Source organism: Brassica oleracea, chromosome C4 (genome assembly GCF_000695525.1).
Source record: "Brassica oleracea var. oleracea cultivar TO1000 chromosome C4, BOL, whole genome shotgun sequence".
Classification (NCBI taxonomy): domain Eukaryota; kingdom Viridiplantae; phylum Streptophyta; class Magnoliopsida; order Brassicales; family Brassicaceae; genus Brassica; species Brassica oleracea.
Window position 1 is genome coordinate 51,189,305 of NC_027751.1, and position 11,652 is coordinate 51,200,956.

The 11,652-nt window shown below is 39.9% G+C and overlaps 3 protein-coding genes across 3 annotated transcripts; 1 reads left to right on the top strand and 2 right to left on the bottom strand.

Moving 5' to 3' along the window:
* Positions 1-2,636, bottom strand: LOC106337587 (pre-mRNA-splicing factor 38-like). The gene is made up of 6 exons (XM_013776694.1): positions 2,253-2,636; positions 1,482-1,603; positions 1,312-1,402; positions 1,109-1,229; positions 970-1,037; positions 1-587 (listed from the first exon to the last, which is right to left on the bottom strand). The coding sequence occupies exons 1-6, from the start codon at positions 2,540-2,542 to the stop codon at positions 230-232; spliced, it is 1,050 nt and encodes a 349-aa protein (XP_013632148.1). The 5' UTR covers positions 2,543-2,636; the 3' UTR covers positions 1-229.
* Positions 2,637-3,488: 852 nt separating this feature from the next.
* Positions 3,489-5,723, top strand: LOC106342496 (glycerol-3-phosphate dehydrogenase [NAD(+)] 2, chloroplastic). Its single transcript, XM_013781445.1, has 9 exons — positions 3,489-3,803; positions 3,913-4,049; positions 4,124-4,229; positions 4,317-4,518; positions 4,603-4,690; positions 4,825-4,972; positions 5,057-5,206; positions 5,291-5,440; positions 5,515-5,723. Exons 1-9 carry the CDS (start codon positions 3,552-3,554, stop codon positions 5,527-5,529), a joined length of 1,248 nt encoding a protein of 415 aa, XP_013636899.1. The 5' UTR covers positions 3,489-3,551; the 3' UTR covers positions 5,530-5,723.
* A 44-nt stretch (positions 5,724-5,767) lies between these two features.
* LOC106342494 (N-terminal kinase-like protein) lies at positions 5,768-11,028 on the bottom strand. Its single transcript, XM_013781444.1, has 21 exons — positions 10,752-11,028; positions 10,464-10,562; positions 10,050-10,201; positions 9,796-9,868; positions 9,553-9,675; positions 9,374-9,482; positions 9,217-9,296; positions 8,966-9,047; positions 8,658-8,797; positions 8,462-8,572; positions 8,248-8,364; positions 8,039-8,128; positions 7,900-7,953; positions 7,657-7,731; positions 7,493-7,568; positions 7,282-7,381; positions 7,119-7,188; positions 6,962-7,029; positions 6,761-6,876; positions 6,369-6,611; positions 5,768-6,285 (listed from the first exon to the last, which is right to left on the bottom strand). The coding sequence occupies exons 1-21, from the start codon at positions 10,875-10,877 to the stop codon at positions 6,002-6,004; spliced, it is 2,388 nt and encodes a 795-aa protein (XP_013636898.1). The 5' UTR covers positions 10,878-11,028; the 3' UTR covers positions 5,768-6,001.
* Between the last annotated feature and the right edge of the window lie 624 nt (positions 11,029-11,652).

The window sequence follows — 11,652 nt, forward strand, 5'->3', positions numbered from 1 at the left end:
TGAAATAGAAATATCCATTTTGAGGAAAGACAGTGTCCACAAAAGAATTGATGGCATTAAAAAACAGAATCTCTTGGGAGCTTTTGTTCTACATCAAAGATTCTATGATTGCGCCAAAACACTTGCAACCTCCGTACAGAAACAGAGCAGTAACTGGATACATGAACCATGGCCTGGTTAAATAAGTTTTCCTTCCTTCAGTTTGATAGTCTTCTCCTTCTTCAGCTGCTTATCTCAAGGGTTTCAGTCCCAGAGATGCTCTCAGTTTATTAGCTTCTGCAATTTCAGGATCCGGATGATCTGTTCCATCTTCCCTCATCTTCTTCTCTTTCTTCTCTTTCTTTCTCTTCGGTTCCTCCCTATCCCAGTCATCATCACTATCGCGCCTCCTACGATCCCTACTTCTGCTTTTACTTCTACGCCTTGCCCTCTCTCTTCTGTCCTTTTCTCTATAGTGATCTCTGTCCCTCTCCCTATCCCGGTCTCTATAGTGACCTCTGTCTCTCTCCCTATCCCGGTCTCGACCACGCCCACGGTCTCTGTCATAGTCTCGGTCCATGTCATAGTCTCTATCATAATCACGATCCCTGACACCAACAACAAACAAAGCTATGGTCAAATTATAACTCATGAAACAACCAACTCAGGTCTCAAACACAATCATAACGACAAGCTATAACAAATAAAAAAACAGACTGAGCCAAGCTACTGTAAGAATGTTTGATCCATCAAACTTTTCACTGTACACTGTCAGTACAGTAAAACCTGTAAGGATCTCCACAGATTCAATTTCGGAAGCTGTATGCAACCCTCTGATGGCTTGAAATGCCATAGAGGAAACAGACATTCTAAAGACAGAACACTGGACATGATGCGCGAGCATTAGCCAGATCAAACAGCTTCCACACTCGTAAGCAGCAAAGATAATCTTTAGAGATGGTATCTAGCAAAGGGCACGGATCCAGATACCTGTGTCTATGACTGTCACGTCTCCTGTCCCTCTCTCTTTCTCTTTCAAGACTCCTACGGTGATCATCCTGTAAATAAAGAAGTTGGTATCAACATTTAGCTGCTAAATAAAAACTATTGCAGAGTAAAAAGCAGTGACCTTCTCATCTTCAGATCCACCAGCCATCCCTTCATTCTCCTCCTTTTCTTCTTCTTCCTCAAAGTCATCCTCCAAAACACTTTTCCTCGGCTCCAACACACCATTCTGCTCCAGCGTACACCTATCATCACAGTAACAGATTAACATCTCACCAAAAGCTAGCATTCCACTACACTTAACGCCAAAAAAAAAAAAGAACAAACCTTTTCTTCAAGCGTGGCATTGCAATATCACAAGAATAATCCTTAGTTAGAAGCTCCTCAATGACTTCATCCACATGTGTCAACGAAAATCCTAGTGAGATAAATAAAACTCGTTAGTGAACAAAACCAATCAAACACTTTAATCCATTTAACAAAAAAAATAAACTTACTCCCATCAGCTAGCTTCTGCCTCACTTTCCTATAGTCATTATACAAAGGCTCAAGGTAACGATACACATCAACGTCAGACCCAGTGAGACGCAGATAAAACGCACCAAGCACACGAACGTATCTGCAACAAAACCAAACTCAATAACTAACCTTTACAACACCCAAAAACGTTATACAGACAAAAGACAAGAGCTTTGGTAAGAACACGAACATATCTGCACAAAACCAAACTCAAGACCACCTTTTACAACACCCAAAACATTAAACAGACAAAAGACAAGAGCTTTGGTAAGAACACGAACATATCTGCACAAAGCCAAACTCAAGACTTAACCTTTTAAAACACCCAAAACATTACACAGACAGAAGACAAGAGCCTTGGTAAGAACACAAGCATATCTGCACAAAACCAAACTCAAGACAACATTTTACAACACCCAAAAACGTTATACAGACAAAAGACAAGAGCTTTGGTGAGAACACGAACATGTCTGCACAAAACCAAACTCAAGACTTGACCTTTTAAAACACCCAAAACATTATACAGACAAAAGAACACGAACATATCTACAGAAACCCAAAATCATCTCAAGACTCGAACTTTACAACACCCAAAAACGTTATACGGACAAAAGACAAGAGCTTTGGTAAGAACACGAACATATCTACAGAAACCCAATAGAGTAAATCTAATCAACTCAAAAACCAAACTTTACAACACACAAAACGCTATACGGACAAAAGACAATAGCTTTGGTAAGAAACCGTGCTTGTAATCATCGTTCTTGATGAACTCCACGACGATCTCTTTCTCAGGCTGGATCTGCAGCATCTTCAGCACAAGGCAAAGGAAAGGAGTGGGCTTTCGGTTACCGCCGAAGGTTCCGCCGACGTGGTCGAGCTCCATGGCTTTGTCGACGAGCGTCTCCGCCGTGAGACCGAAGCACTGCTCCTTCCAGAATGTGTGATTTTGGATCTTTGTCCGCACGATCTTCTCCACGAGGTTCTGCGGGTTCGTTCCTCTTATGTTCTTCGCTAATGGATCCGTGCGGTTTGCCATTGTTGGCGGTAGAGAAGCGGGGGGGTCCGCTTAGTTCGCCGGAGTGAATTGGATTCGACGACGGTGTAGAAGACGAAGACGCTAGGGCAGAGGTTTAAGCTCTAAAGTGTGAATATTAATATTATTTTCCATTTTGTCATTATTTTATAATAATGGGTCTTAGTTCAAGTAGTTTGCCCATAACGAGAAGAGATTAATGGGCCGGATATTGAAAGCCCGTAATTAGAATTTAATGTTTAGTCACCACTAATCACTAAACTTTAGTGATTATATGAGTAGTTTGGTGGGGTGGGGTGGGGTGGAGGTAGGGTGAAAATTTAATTTAGTTTTTAGTTTATTTTTAAACATTGGATACATCATCATATAATCTAAAAGTTTCTATTACAAATGATAATAAACTACTTACAATTTATGTAAATAATAACAAACAATTTCATAGAAAATTTCGTGTAACGCCTATATGGCTAATGAGCCATCTGCTTTTTCAGTCTGTGGGATCCATCCCATCCAACAGAAAATGCATCGTTAATTTTTTTCAAAACTCTGAAATCATTATTTACTAATCCTGCAATCATTATCTATTTTTTCGTACTTTGGTCTCACTCGCACAGTATCGCGATCATACATTATTTTACTGCTCTAGTCCAAATACGCTTTAATTCTGGAGTTATAAACAGATGTACGATGGAAAAAGTAAGTCGACTTCTGATACATAGATATAGATAGCCAATTCAATTCTTTAAGTATTTTTATATAGCACAACTCGGCTACAATTTCACGTCTAAATTATTTGGTAACACTCAAATTAACAAATGGTATATTACACGTGATAGAAATTTAATTACAAAAAGGATTTAATTAAGAGCCCAACTAATAGAAAGCCCACTATAATATATGGGCCAAGAATAACTGTAAAGAGCAAACACAACTTCTCTTCACCCACACTCTCAATATCTCTCTCCGATTGGTTGGGTTTAGTTGGTCCTCTCCTCTCAAACCTCCGCGAACAATGGCGGCCTCCCTTCAACCCGCATGCTTGGACCTCCACTTCGCCGGGAAACATCCTCCGCCTCTCAAACACACCAACGCCACCTTCCTCCGCTGCGTCTCCTCTCCGAATTTCCCCGAGCCTGACTCGCCTGACGCCAATCTCACCAAAGACCAGCGCAAAGTGGTTCGCATCGCGTGGGAGAAGATAGTCCGTTGGTCACGCTCCCTGCGCGCCAAAGCCAAAACTGATGTCCTCGAACGCACTCGCAAGGTACGGTTTGCTATCAATCTTCTTCAACCGGTTCAATGTATAAATGGTTATGTCATTTCATTCCGGTTTAATCCAAGTTGAATAACAGAATGTTTCAAAACTTTCTTAGGTTGTTGTTCTTGGTGGAGGTTCGTTTGGTACTGCAATGGCTGCGCATGTAGCTGGGAGGAAGGAAGGGTTAGAGGTTAACATGCTTGTGCGTGACTCTTTCGTTTGCGAATCTATCAACAAGAACCACCACAATTGGTAATGTACTATAGCTTTAACTTTTAACACAAAGCAATTCAAGAATTATGATAATGTGAATGTTCTTGAACCAGTAAGTACTTTCCTGAGCATAAGCTACCTGAGAATGTGATCGCCACGACTGATGCTAAAGCTGCTTTGCTTGATGCTGATTACTGTCTTCATGCTGTGCCTGTTCAGGTTTTAACCACATTTGAGTTTTCTTTTTTTATTTTGTTGGTTTGATTGTATGTTCTGATGATGAATGCTGGCTTGTTGTTGTTGCAGTTCAGCTCATTGTTTCTAGAAGGGATTTCGGATTATGTTGATCCAGGATTGCCTTTTATATCACTTAGCAAGGGTCTTGAGCTTAATACTCTTAGGATGATGTCACAGATAATTCCCACCGCGTTGAAGAATCCTCGGCAGCCTTTTGTTGCGCTCTCTGGTCCTTCTTTTGCTCTGGAGCTGATGAACAATTTGCCCACTGGTTAGATTCACATTCTTGTTTCGTTTAGTGAAGATAAGAGTAATGTGTTAATTCTGAATGTTTTTGCATTTGATTGGTTAACAGCGATGGTGGTTGCCTCTAAAGATAAGAAATTGGCCAACGCCGTTCAGCAGCTTCTGGCTTCTAGTTACTTGAGGATAAACACTTCCAGGTACAACATAGCAATCTGCCTGCCTGCTTGATAGTTATTCATGTCCTGTGTTAGTGACTGCGATCTAATGGTCCATTTCTTGATTATTCGTGGGGGGTTTTGTGCACTCAGCTTGTAACCTCTCATCATTCCAGTGATGTTACAGGCGTGGAAATTGCTGGTGCCCTGAAGAATGTTCTAGCAATAGCTGCAGGAATCGTTGATGGGATGCAACTCGGTAACAACTCTATGGCGGCTCTTGTATCACAAGGTTGTTCAGAGATAAGATGGTTAGCCACAAAGGTAGTAAAACTGAATTACGTGTCTATCTATAGCTTCATAGTAAATTCAACTCGACTGCATTTTCTTGATCTTGTTTGTATGAAGATGGGGGCAAAGCCAACAACCATAACCGGTTTGTCAGGAACTGGGGACATAATGCTCACGTGTTTCGTCAATCTCTCAAGAAACAGAACAGTTGGAGTCAGGTTAGGGTCAGGGGAGACATTAGATGAGATACTAAGCTCCATGAATCAGGTGTGTGTTTTCTCATTGGTCTTCTTGTCTATTGGTGAAACTGAATCTGAAACACTCATGAATCAGTGACTACCGATGGCACAGGTTGCAGAAGGTGTAGCAACTGCTGGAGCAGTGATAGCATTAGCACAGAAATACAATGTGAAGCTCCCTGTTTTGACAGCCGTAGCTAAGATAATCGATAACGAACTGACACCGACTAAAGCTGTTCTTGAGCTTATGAGCCTTCCTCAGGTAAACTTCAAGATTCCTAGTACTTGTATGGTTTTCATTTGACTTAATTCTCTGTATATTCATGGGTTTTGCAGGTTGAGGAAGTATGAGAGATGGAACAAATTGGTTTTGAAGACCATACATATAATCACAGAGGTAGCTTTAAGGCTTGCGAACATCTTTGCATTTGTGTTAGAGGTAGCTTAGCTCATTACAGTGATGATTTGGAAGTGAGTTTTGTAATCTCATTAATGTGAATTGTTCATAAACATTTTACAAAATCTGTATAAAAAGTTCTCTTTGCCTATTCTTATCTTTCACTAACACAAAATTTAAACCTAACCCAAAAACAAGCCACATTTGATTTTGAAAATTAAAAATAATTTTTCAAATCCGTTTAGCCACCATAAACCATATAATGTTATGAGCAGTTTTTGTTCATATAAAAGTGTAAGACATTCTTTGGGATTATAATGAATGATACTACAAATAAAAAAATGTGTTGGTTGCTTGGTTCGAACTCTTCGAGTCATCTGGAGATGGCTTCGGGAAAAAATGTACATTGTATACCTCTAGCGTTCATCACATTCCAGATGAGGTTCGGTTAATGCGTTGGGCACCAAGTTTGGGAGCTGCAGGTTTGACTGCTCGACCACGACCAGAAGACAAAGGTTTTGCTCTCGTGGTTGGTGGTGGAGCAGCAATGGCAGCCCAAGGGTCTTCATCGTCAGACTGTACTGTCTTCTTTAAGTTCAACGGTCTTGAAGTAGTTGCAGGTTGAGGAGCAGCTATGGATCCCCACAGATCATCGTCTTCTGATTTCGCAGCTGCTTTTGCCGTGCTAATCTTTGGTCTTGAGCTTGTAGCTATTAGGAGCGATGAATTTAACACACAACCATATGAATTTTAAGAGGCTTAGGCGAAATTTATTCAGATAAAGATTGGGTACCTGCAGGTCTAGAGGGCTGAGACACAGGCCGTTTCTGAGCTGCTTGAATGTTTGAGAGAGCTGGAGAAGGTTTTGGTTCGTCTATAGGATCGAGATCCCAACCGTCATTGTCGCTGTCATGACCTTCGGTAATGCCATTCTCCCAACCATCTGTTGATGATGGGGATGGTGGGGCGGGTTGATCTGTGAAGTCCGAGTTGGAACGTGTATGATGACTGGCTCTGACACTCGGCGCCTCCGTTACTGAGGAAGATTTACAAAGAAATAAAACAAAATAGGAGAAAGAAGCACAGTGATCAACTATCAGATAATCGAATATCTAATCAAGGTTTCTTTTAAATATAACTTTTCATGGTTGAGAGAAAAGTTATTATAAATGATGTCAAGTGTACCTGTGCTTGGAGCATTTGAGGCAGCAGCAGCAGCTAGAGATGGTGCTGAAGAAGAAGAAGCAAGAGACGCTTGATCTAATGGCTTACCCTTGAGAGTCAAAGAACTCATAGCCCATCTGTAAGAATTAAGTCAACTAGTCCAGTTAGTATAGCGAGCACTCTGACTAATGTTTATATATATAGTTCATCTACTATACTCACCCGATCAGACCAGCAGTTTCAGGTATAGCTGAAGCTCCTCCAGTGGCTCCTGTCTCTCCAGCGTTTGTCTATTAAGAAAATCCACAAATGTCAATAAGACTCTATATATTATTACAAATATCTCAAGGCAAGTGTTCGGTAGAGCCATTATCTCTACCTTCTCATAGTTGTGTTTCAGTATCTGAAGAAACTGTTCTACAGCTTGAAATGCCTTTGATCGAACCTCACTAATAAGGAAAATGAGAGAAAATGCTTCACATTTTGTCCCAAGTGAAAATACTAAACCAAAAGGGAAACAGCATGCACTTAAATAAGGGAACCTGTCTTGATCAATGGTTAGCACAACAACATTTGGAAGAATTTTAGTTGCTATTTCGGTGTCGTCATAAGTGGTACTGGTGGCGCATAATGCAACAATACCTGCATTAAGTAAAAATTCCAGATGAAAGCTGGAAAAAAAGAAAACAGAACCAAAACATCCTATAAATGATGTGATCGCTAGGATCCAGTAAAATTGAGGTATTTACATACCTGCACCTCGAGCAGGTGGAAATGTATCCCGCAAGGCACGCACTGTAAAAGCATTAATCAATACTCTTTTCCTTGTCTGCATCATATTTTCATGATTAGACACAAACAAAAACAGGAGAGGTGACAAAAGAATCAAAAGAACAACGAAGGTAGTGGAGACTAACCCCTTCATTGAGGTAGGTGGCAATGTTCCCGAGTAATATAGTGGTATTTGTTCTGATTGCAGGCTCTTCATCCACCTGAGGAAGATAATATAAAATTTAAACCACAACGACCTCCTAAGTCCAGTTAAAAACAAACCAAACGATTGCCATCAACAATGCTATGTAAATGTGGTAATATTTTACTGGGACAATCATAGATGGGAAAGACAACGGTCAAAGCTATTAAGAATGGCAGATACAAACCTGTAACTTGGAAAGGTATTTCAAGAGGGATCCAGAAAGTGTACGCTGAGAAAGCTGCAGCCACAATGAAAGAAAAGAAATATATATGTTGGATAAAATACAATCGGATTTTGACCAAAAAATGGTAAGGACAAAATACCTTTGGAGCTAAAACGAGCATTGACTTAAGAGTCAGCTCTCGCAGAAAGGCGGATGTGTCTGCAAATCCAGTAGCAACATGAGGGTATACCTGTAGAAACAGAGTCCAGTCAATGTTAATGTTAAAAGCATGCAACAAGATTGCATTTGCTGCGGCACATCTGCACCCAGAACATTTTTTTTAGGCCAAAGAAGAGAAAATAAACTTACTTGTTCATCAACAATCTGCCCTGACATTGATTCTCCAAATTGATCAACATGTTGCAAAAGAGAAACTCTAATAGCTCGATCATTGGAAGCGAAAAGCTTGACTATCGTTGGCAGCACCTAAAGTCACATAAGAAAATAACAGAAAAATATTCATATACACCAATTGAGTAGGTTGAAGCGTTTTTACGGAGACATCACAGCATGAGTGAACAACCTTGACTTTGAAATCTTCAGTTGATAACCATGAACCCATCTTAAGTAAAGCAGTTAATGCGGGGGCAACAGCTGAACCAAATTCAAGGGAAGACGCTAATAAAGGAAGAAGCTGCAGAAACCAGAAGGTTTAAGTCAAATAACAAAACGCAAAGCCAAAATGTTGTTTTAGTACCCCCAATAGTTCAGATTCACACCTTCTTAAGCACGATCTCCCGAGGAAGCTGTTCAGCAACATTTGGAAGTTTGCGGAAGAAAGTATCTTTTTCAACACTGTCTTTCAAGTTAAGAATGTCCATAAAATGTATGGTGTCCACCAGCTTATTTTGGAAATACTCTGCCAAATGTCAAAAATAAGAATCAAGAGATGAGAGATACAACACCGTTACAAGCATTTTAAATTCCAAAGGGAAAGGGCAAAAACAAAAATACAGAGAAACCACAAGCCGAGAAGCGAAGATAAACTATTTAAGTTTCAAATCTGTAACTAAGACAAGAAGATTACCGCCATTTTCTAGAAGTTTTGAGGTGTTCAATCTGCGAGAAGGCATGGAACTTAGGAGTCGCTGATAATCTGGAAGCAGAGACTGTGAGAAAAGAAACATTCAAACTGAAATGAAAGCCAGCTCTTAAAAATCAAAGTCATACAAACTAATACACTATTAAAACTTTGGAGAAAACACATCGCCAGTATGTGAAAGTTCCAAATACATTGGAGTTAAACCACATATGCAAGAAAGAGAATGACAACCAAACCTTAGGAATGCCGACAGTGTTACGCAGCTCCTCTGTTTTTCCCAGCTTAGAGCCCGAGAAGAGTTCATAGATAAGACAACCTACAAGAACAGAAGTAAAAGTAAAGGCTTCAATTAAAAATTATATTGCGATTGGAAATTAGTTGGCAGGATCTTACCTAAACCCCATGAATCAATGGCCCATGGAGGAGATTTTCTAATGGCAACCCAATCAGACTTCACCATTTCCATTGGCTTGTACTGTGTTCCCACTAGCCATTCAAATGGCTGAAACAAGGAAACAAGTTTAGAAAGGATGAAAAGAAGCTTAAAAAACTTTGGGAGTGATGAATACTACCAGCATAGGTCCACTCGCAGATCCGTTGCTTCCATCAAATTCTGATAGGACATCAAAAGCATGGAGTTTCCAGTCCAAAGTAGGTGTGACAACAACACTCGCCAGACATACATTTCCATGCACCTGTTGAGACAAGGAACCAAAGATTTACATAATAAATTCAAGATGATATCTACAATACCACAATCTTTTATGTACTCTAAACAGCTGAAAACTATAATGTTACAAGAAGCAAATACTCACAAGTTTGCAGTCATTGTTTAGAAAGCTCACAGCTTTAGTTATCTGGTGTAACCCAAGTGCAAAATACTCATCCCTAGGCAAACATTTTCAATCACAACAAAATTACAGAAGTCATTAAAATTACCATGTCAATCATATGAAGGCCACGTGAGAAAACCAATCTTAGGAAAAATACAGATAAGAAAGACTGTGAAAAGATTTGTTTGAAGAGTTGGCCTATTGTCTAATGCTCATAAGAAGAGAAGAGTGCATACCTCTGAGTGGCTTTCAAGCCAAGCTCCTTTATCTTATCTGAGAGCGGCATAACAGGCTCAGTGACTATGTAGATTGTAACCTTGGAAGTAGAGCCATCATGAGTTTCAACCTCCGTGCTGTGAAGAAACGAAAGTATATTTGGATGCCTCACCTGCAAAAGAAAACAGAAAGGGTGCCCATGAGAAATCCACTTAGTCCCACATTCAGATGATTCAACTGACCCACATATATGCAAAAATTGCTCACCAAAATATGACCAAAACTAGATTTTTCATTACAGACAACCAAAATGTACCACCAACTTCACTAGTTTGATGAGTTATAGATCAAAGTGATCGAGAGAACCAGAGAAGAACTATCTTGTTTGTAAAAATCAAGCCTACACCGTGTTTTATAAGATCACGAAAGCTTACAGTACGAAGGCGCTTAACACCGTTCCTCCCAGCAGCCAAATGCCCATCTTGAGCATTGTTCCCACACAAAGCAAATATCGAAACTTGAGATCCATCATCCTGAAAGAAACCAAAAAACAATTAACAACAACAACCATCGAAATTAACTTAGATACACAATTAAAAAAGAATACTTTTTTATGAGTGAAATCAAATTCAAAATCTCAAAACTCAAATCAATAACAGTTATAATCCAAATGGCCCAAATCCATTAGACTCAATCTAAAGAGTGACATTAGATAACAGAACCTTGAAGGTGCCACGATAATGAATCCAGGAGCCCCAAGCAGAAGGATAAGGATCGCCGACGTTGTACGGCAGATCCTTGAGCCCCGTCCCGGATCCACCCACCACTCCTTTCAAAAAATTGAACATGCTTCCACCTCTGTTTATATCTCTCAATCCAGCAAAGGTTGCTGCTTTCGTAAGGATCTATATCTCTCAAACTCTCCTCTTCTTCTTCTTCTTCAACAATCTGTTTGCTGAATCGAGTTTCGTAGATTTGTGTTTTTGATCTTTGATTCGTCGGAACTATTATGATCGATATGAACTGGCGCCACCGCCGTTTTCGTGTTTTCGTTTTACAGTTCGTGATGTTTATTTGCTAACAAGACGCCGTGGAGTTTAGACGATTCGTGCTGTTTTTTATGTGGGCCGAATTGTATAGCCCAAGATCGAGTCATGGTTTGGGTCGTAATCGTATAGTGTTTTCTCTTATTCTCTCGTAGTTAGGTTTTTTTCTTTTTTTTTTGAACAACTTAGGTTTTCTACCGTTGAATCTCTCCTTTTTTTTTCTTTTTTTTTTGGAATTATATTGGGGTATCTTGGCCTCCATCAAAATGGGTGCAGACTAGCCATGTGTTTAGCAGTCTACGTTATCGGTAGAAAACCTAAGTTGTTCAAAAAGGAGAGAGTCTACGTTATCGACCCACATGTAGGTCTCATGTCTCTGGCGATGCCGAAATTTTAATTCTACAGTAGCTGAGACTCGAACCCAGGTGGTTTCACCGTATTGGACTTCGCCTTCAAGTTAATCACCACTCGACCACAAGCTCCGGTTAACTCTCTCCTTTTCGTTATTTCAATTTTTCATTTTTGGGTTTTGAAATGTTTAAAACTTTTCTATTAATATAAAAAATATTCAAGATTC

Bases quoted from the DNA above. Each gene is read 5' to 3' on its own strand.
- LOC106337587 (XM_013776694.1), bottom strand. From the start codon at position 2,542: ATGGCAAACCGCACGGATCCATTAGCGAAGAACATAAGAGGAACGAAC. The intron at 1,403-1,481 runs GTAAGTTTATTT...TTATCTCACTAG, and splicing joins GCAGAAGCTAGCTGATGGGA to GATTTTCGTTGACACATGTG. The intron at 588-969 runs GTATCTGGATCC...TGTTGGTGTCAG, and splicing joins CGTGACAGTCATAGACACAG to GGATCGTGATTATGATAGAG.
- LOC106342496 (XM_013781445.1), top strand. From the start codon at position 3,552: ATGGCGGCCTCCCTTCAACCCGCATGCTTGGACCTCCACTTCGCCGGG. The intron at 4,050-4,123 runs GTAATGTACTAT...TTCTTGAACCAG, and splicing joins AACAAGAACCACCACAATTG to TAAGTACTTTCCTGAGCATA. The intron at 5,207-5,290 runs GTGTGTGTTTTC...CCGATGGCACAG, and splicing joins TACTAAGCTCCATGAATCAG to GTTGCAGAAGGTGTAGCAAC.
- LOC106342494 (XM_013781444.1), bottom strand. From the start codon at position 10,877: ATGTTCAATTTTTTGAAAGGAGTGGTGGGTGGATCCGGGACGGGGCTC. The intron at 7,954-8,038 runs GTATTTTGTCCT...TTGTGGCTGCAG, and splicing joins TGCTCGTTTTAGCTCCAAAG to CTTTCTCAGCGTACACTTTC. The intron at 6,877-6,961 runs GTGAGTATAGTA...TAATTCTTACAG, and splicing joins GAAACTGCTGGTCTGATCGG to ATGGGCTATGAGTTCTTTGA.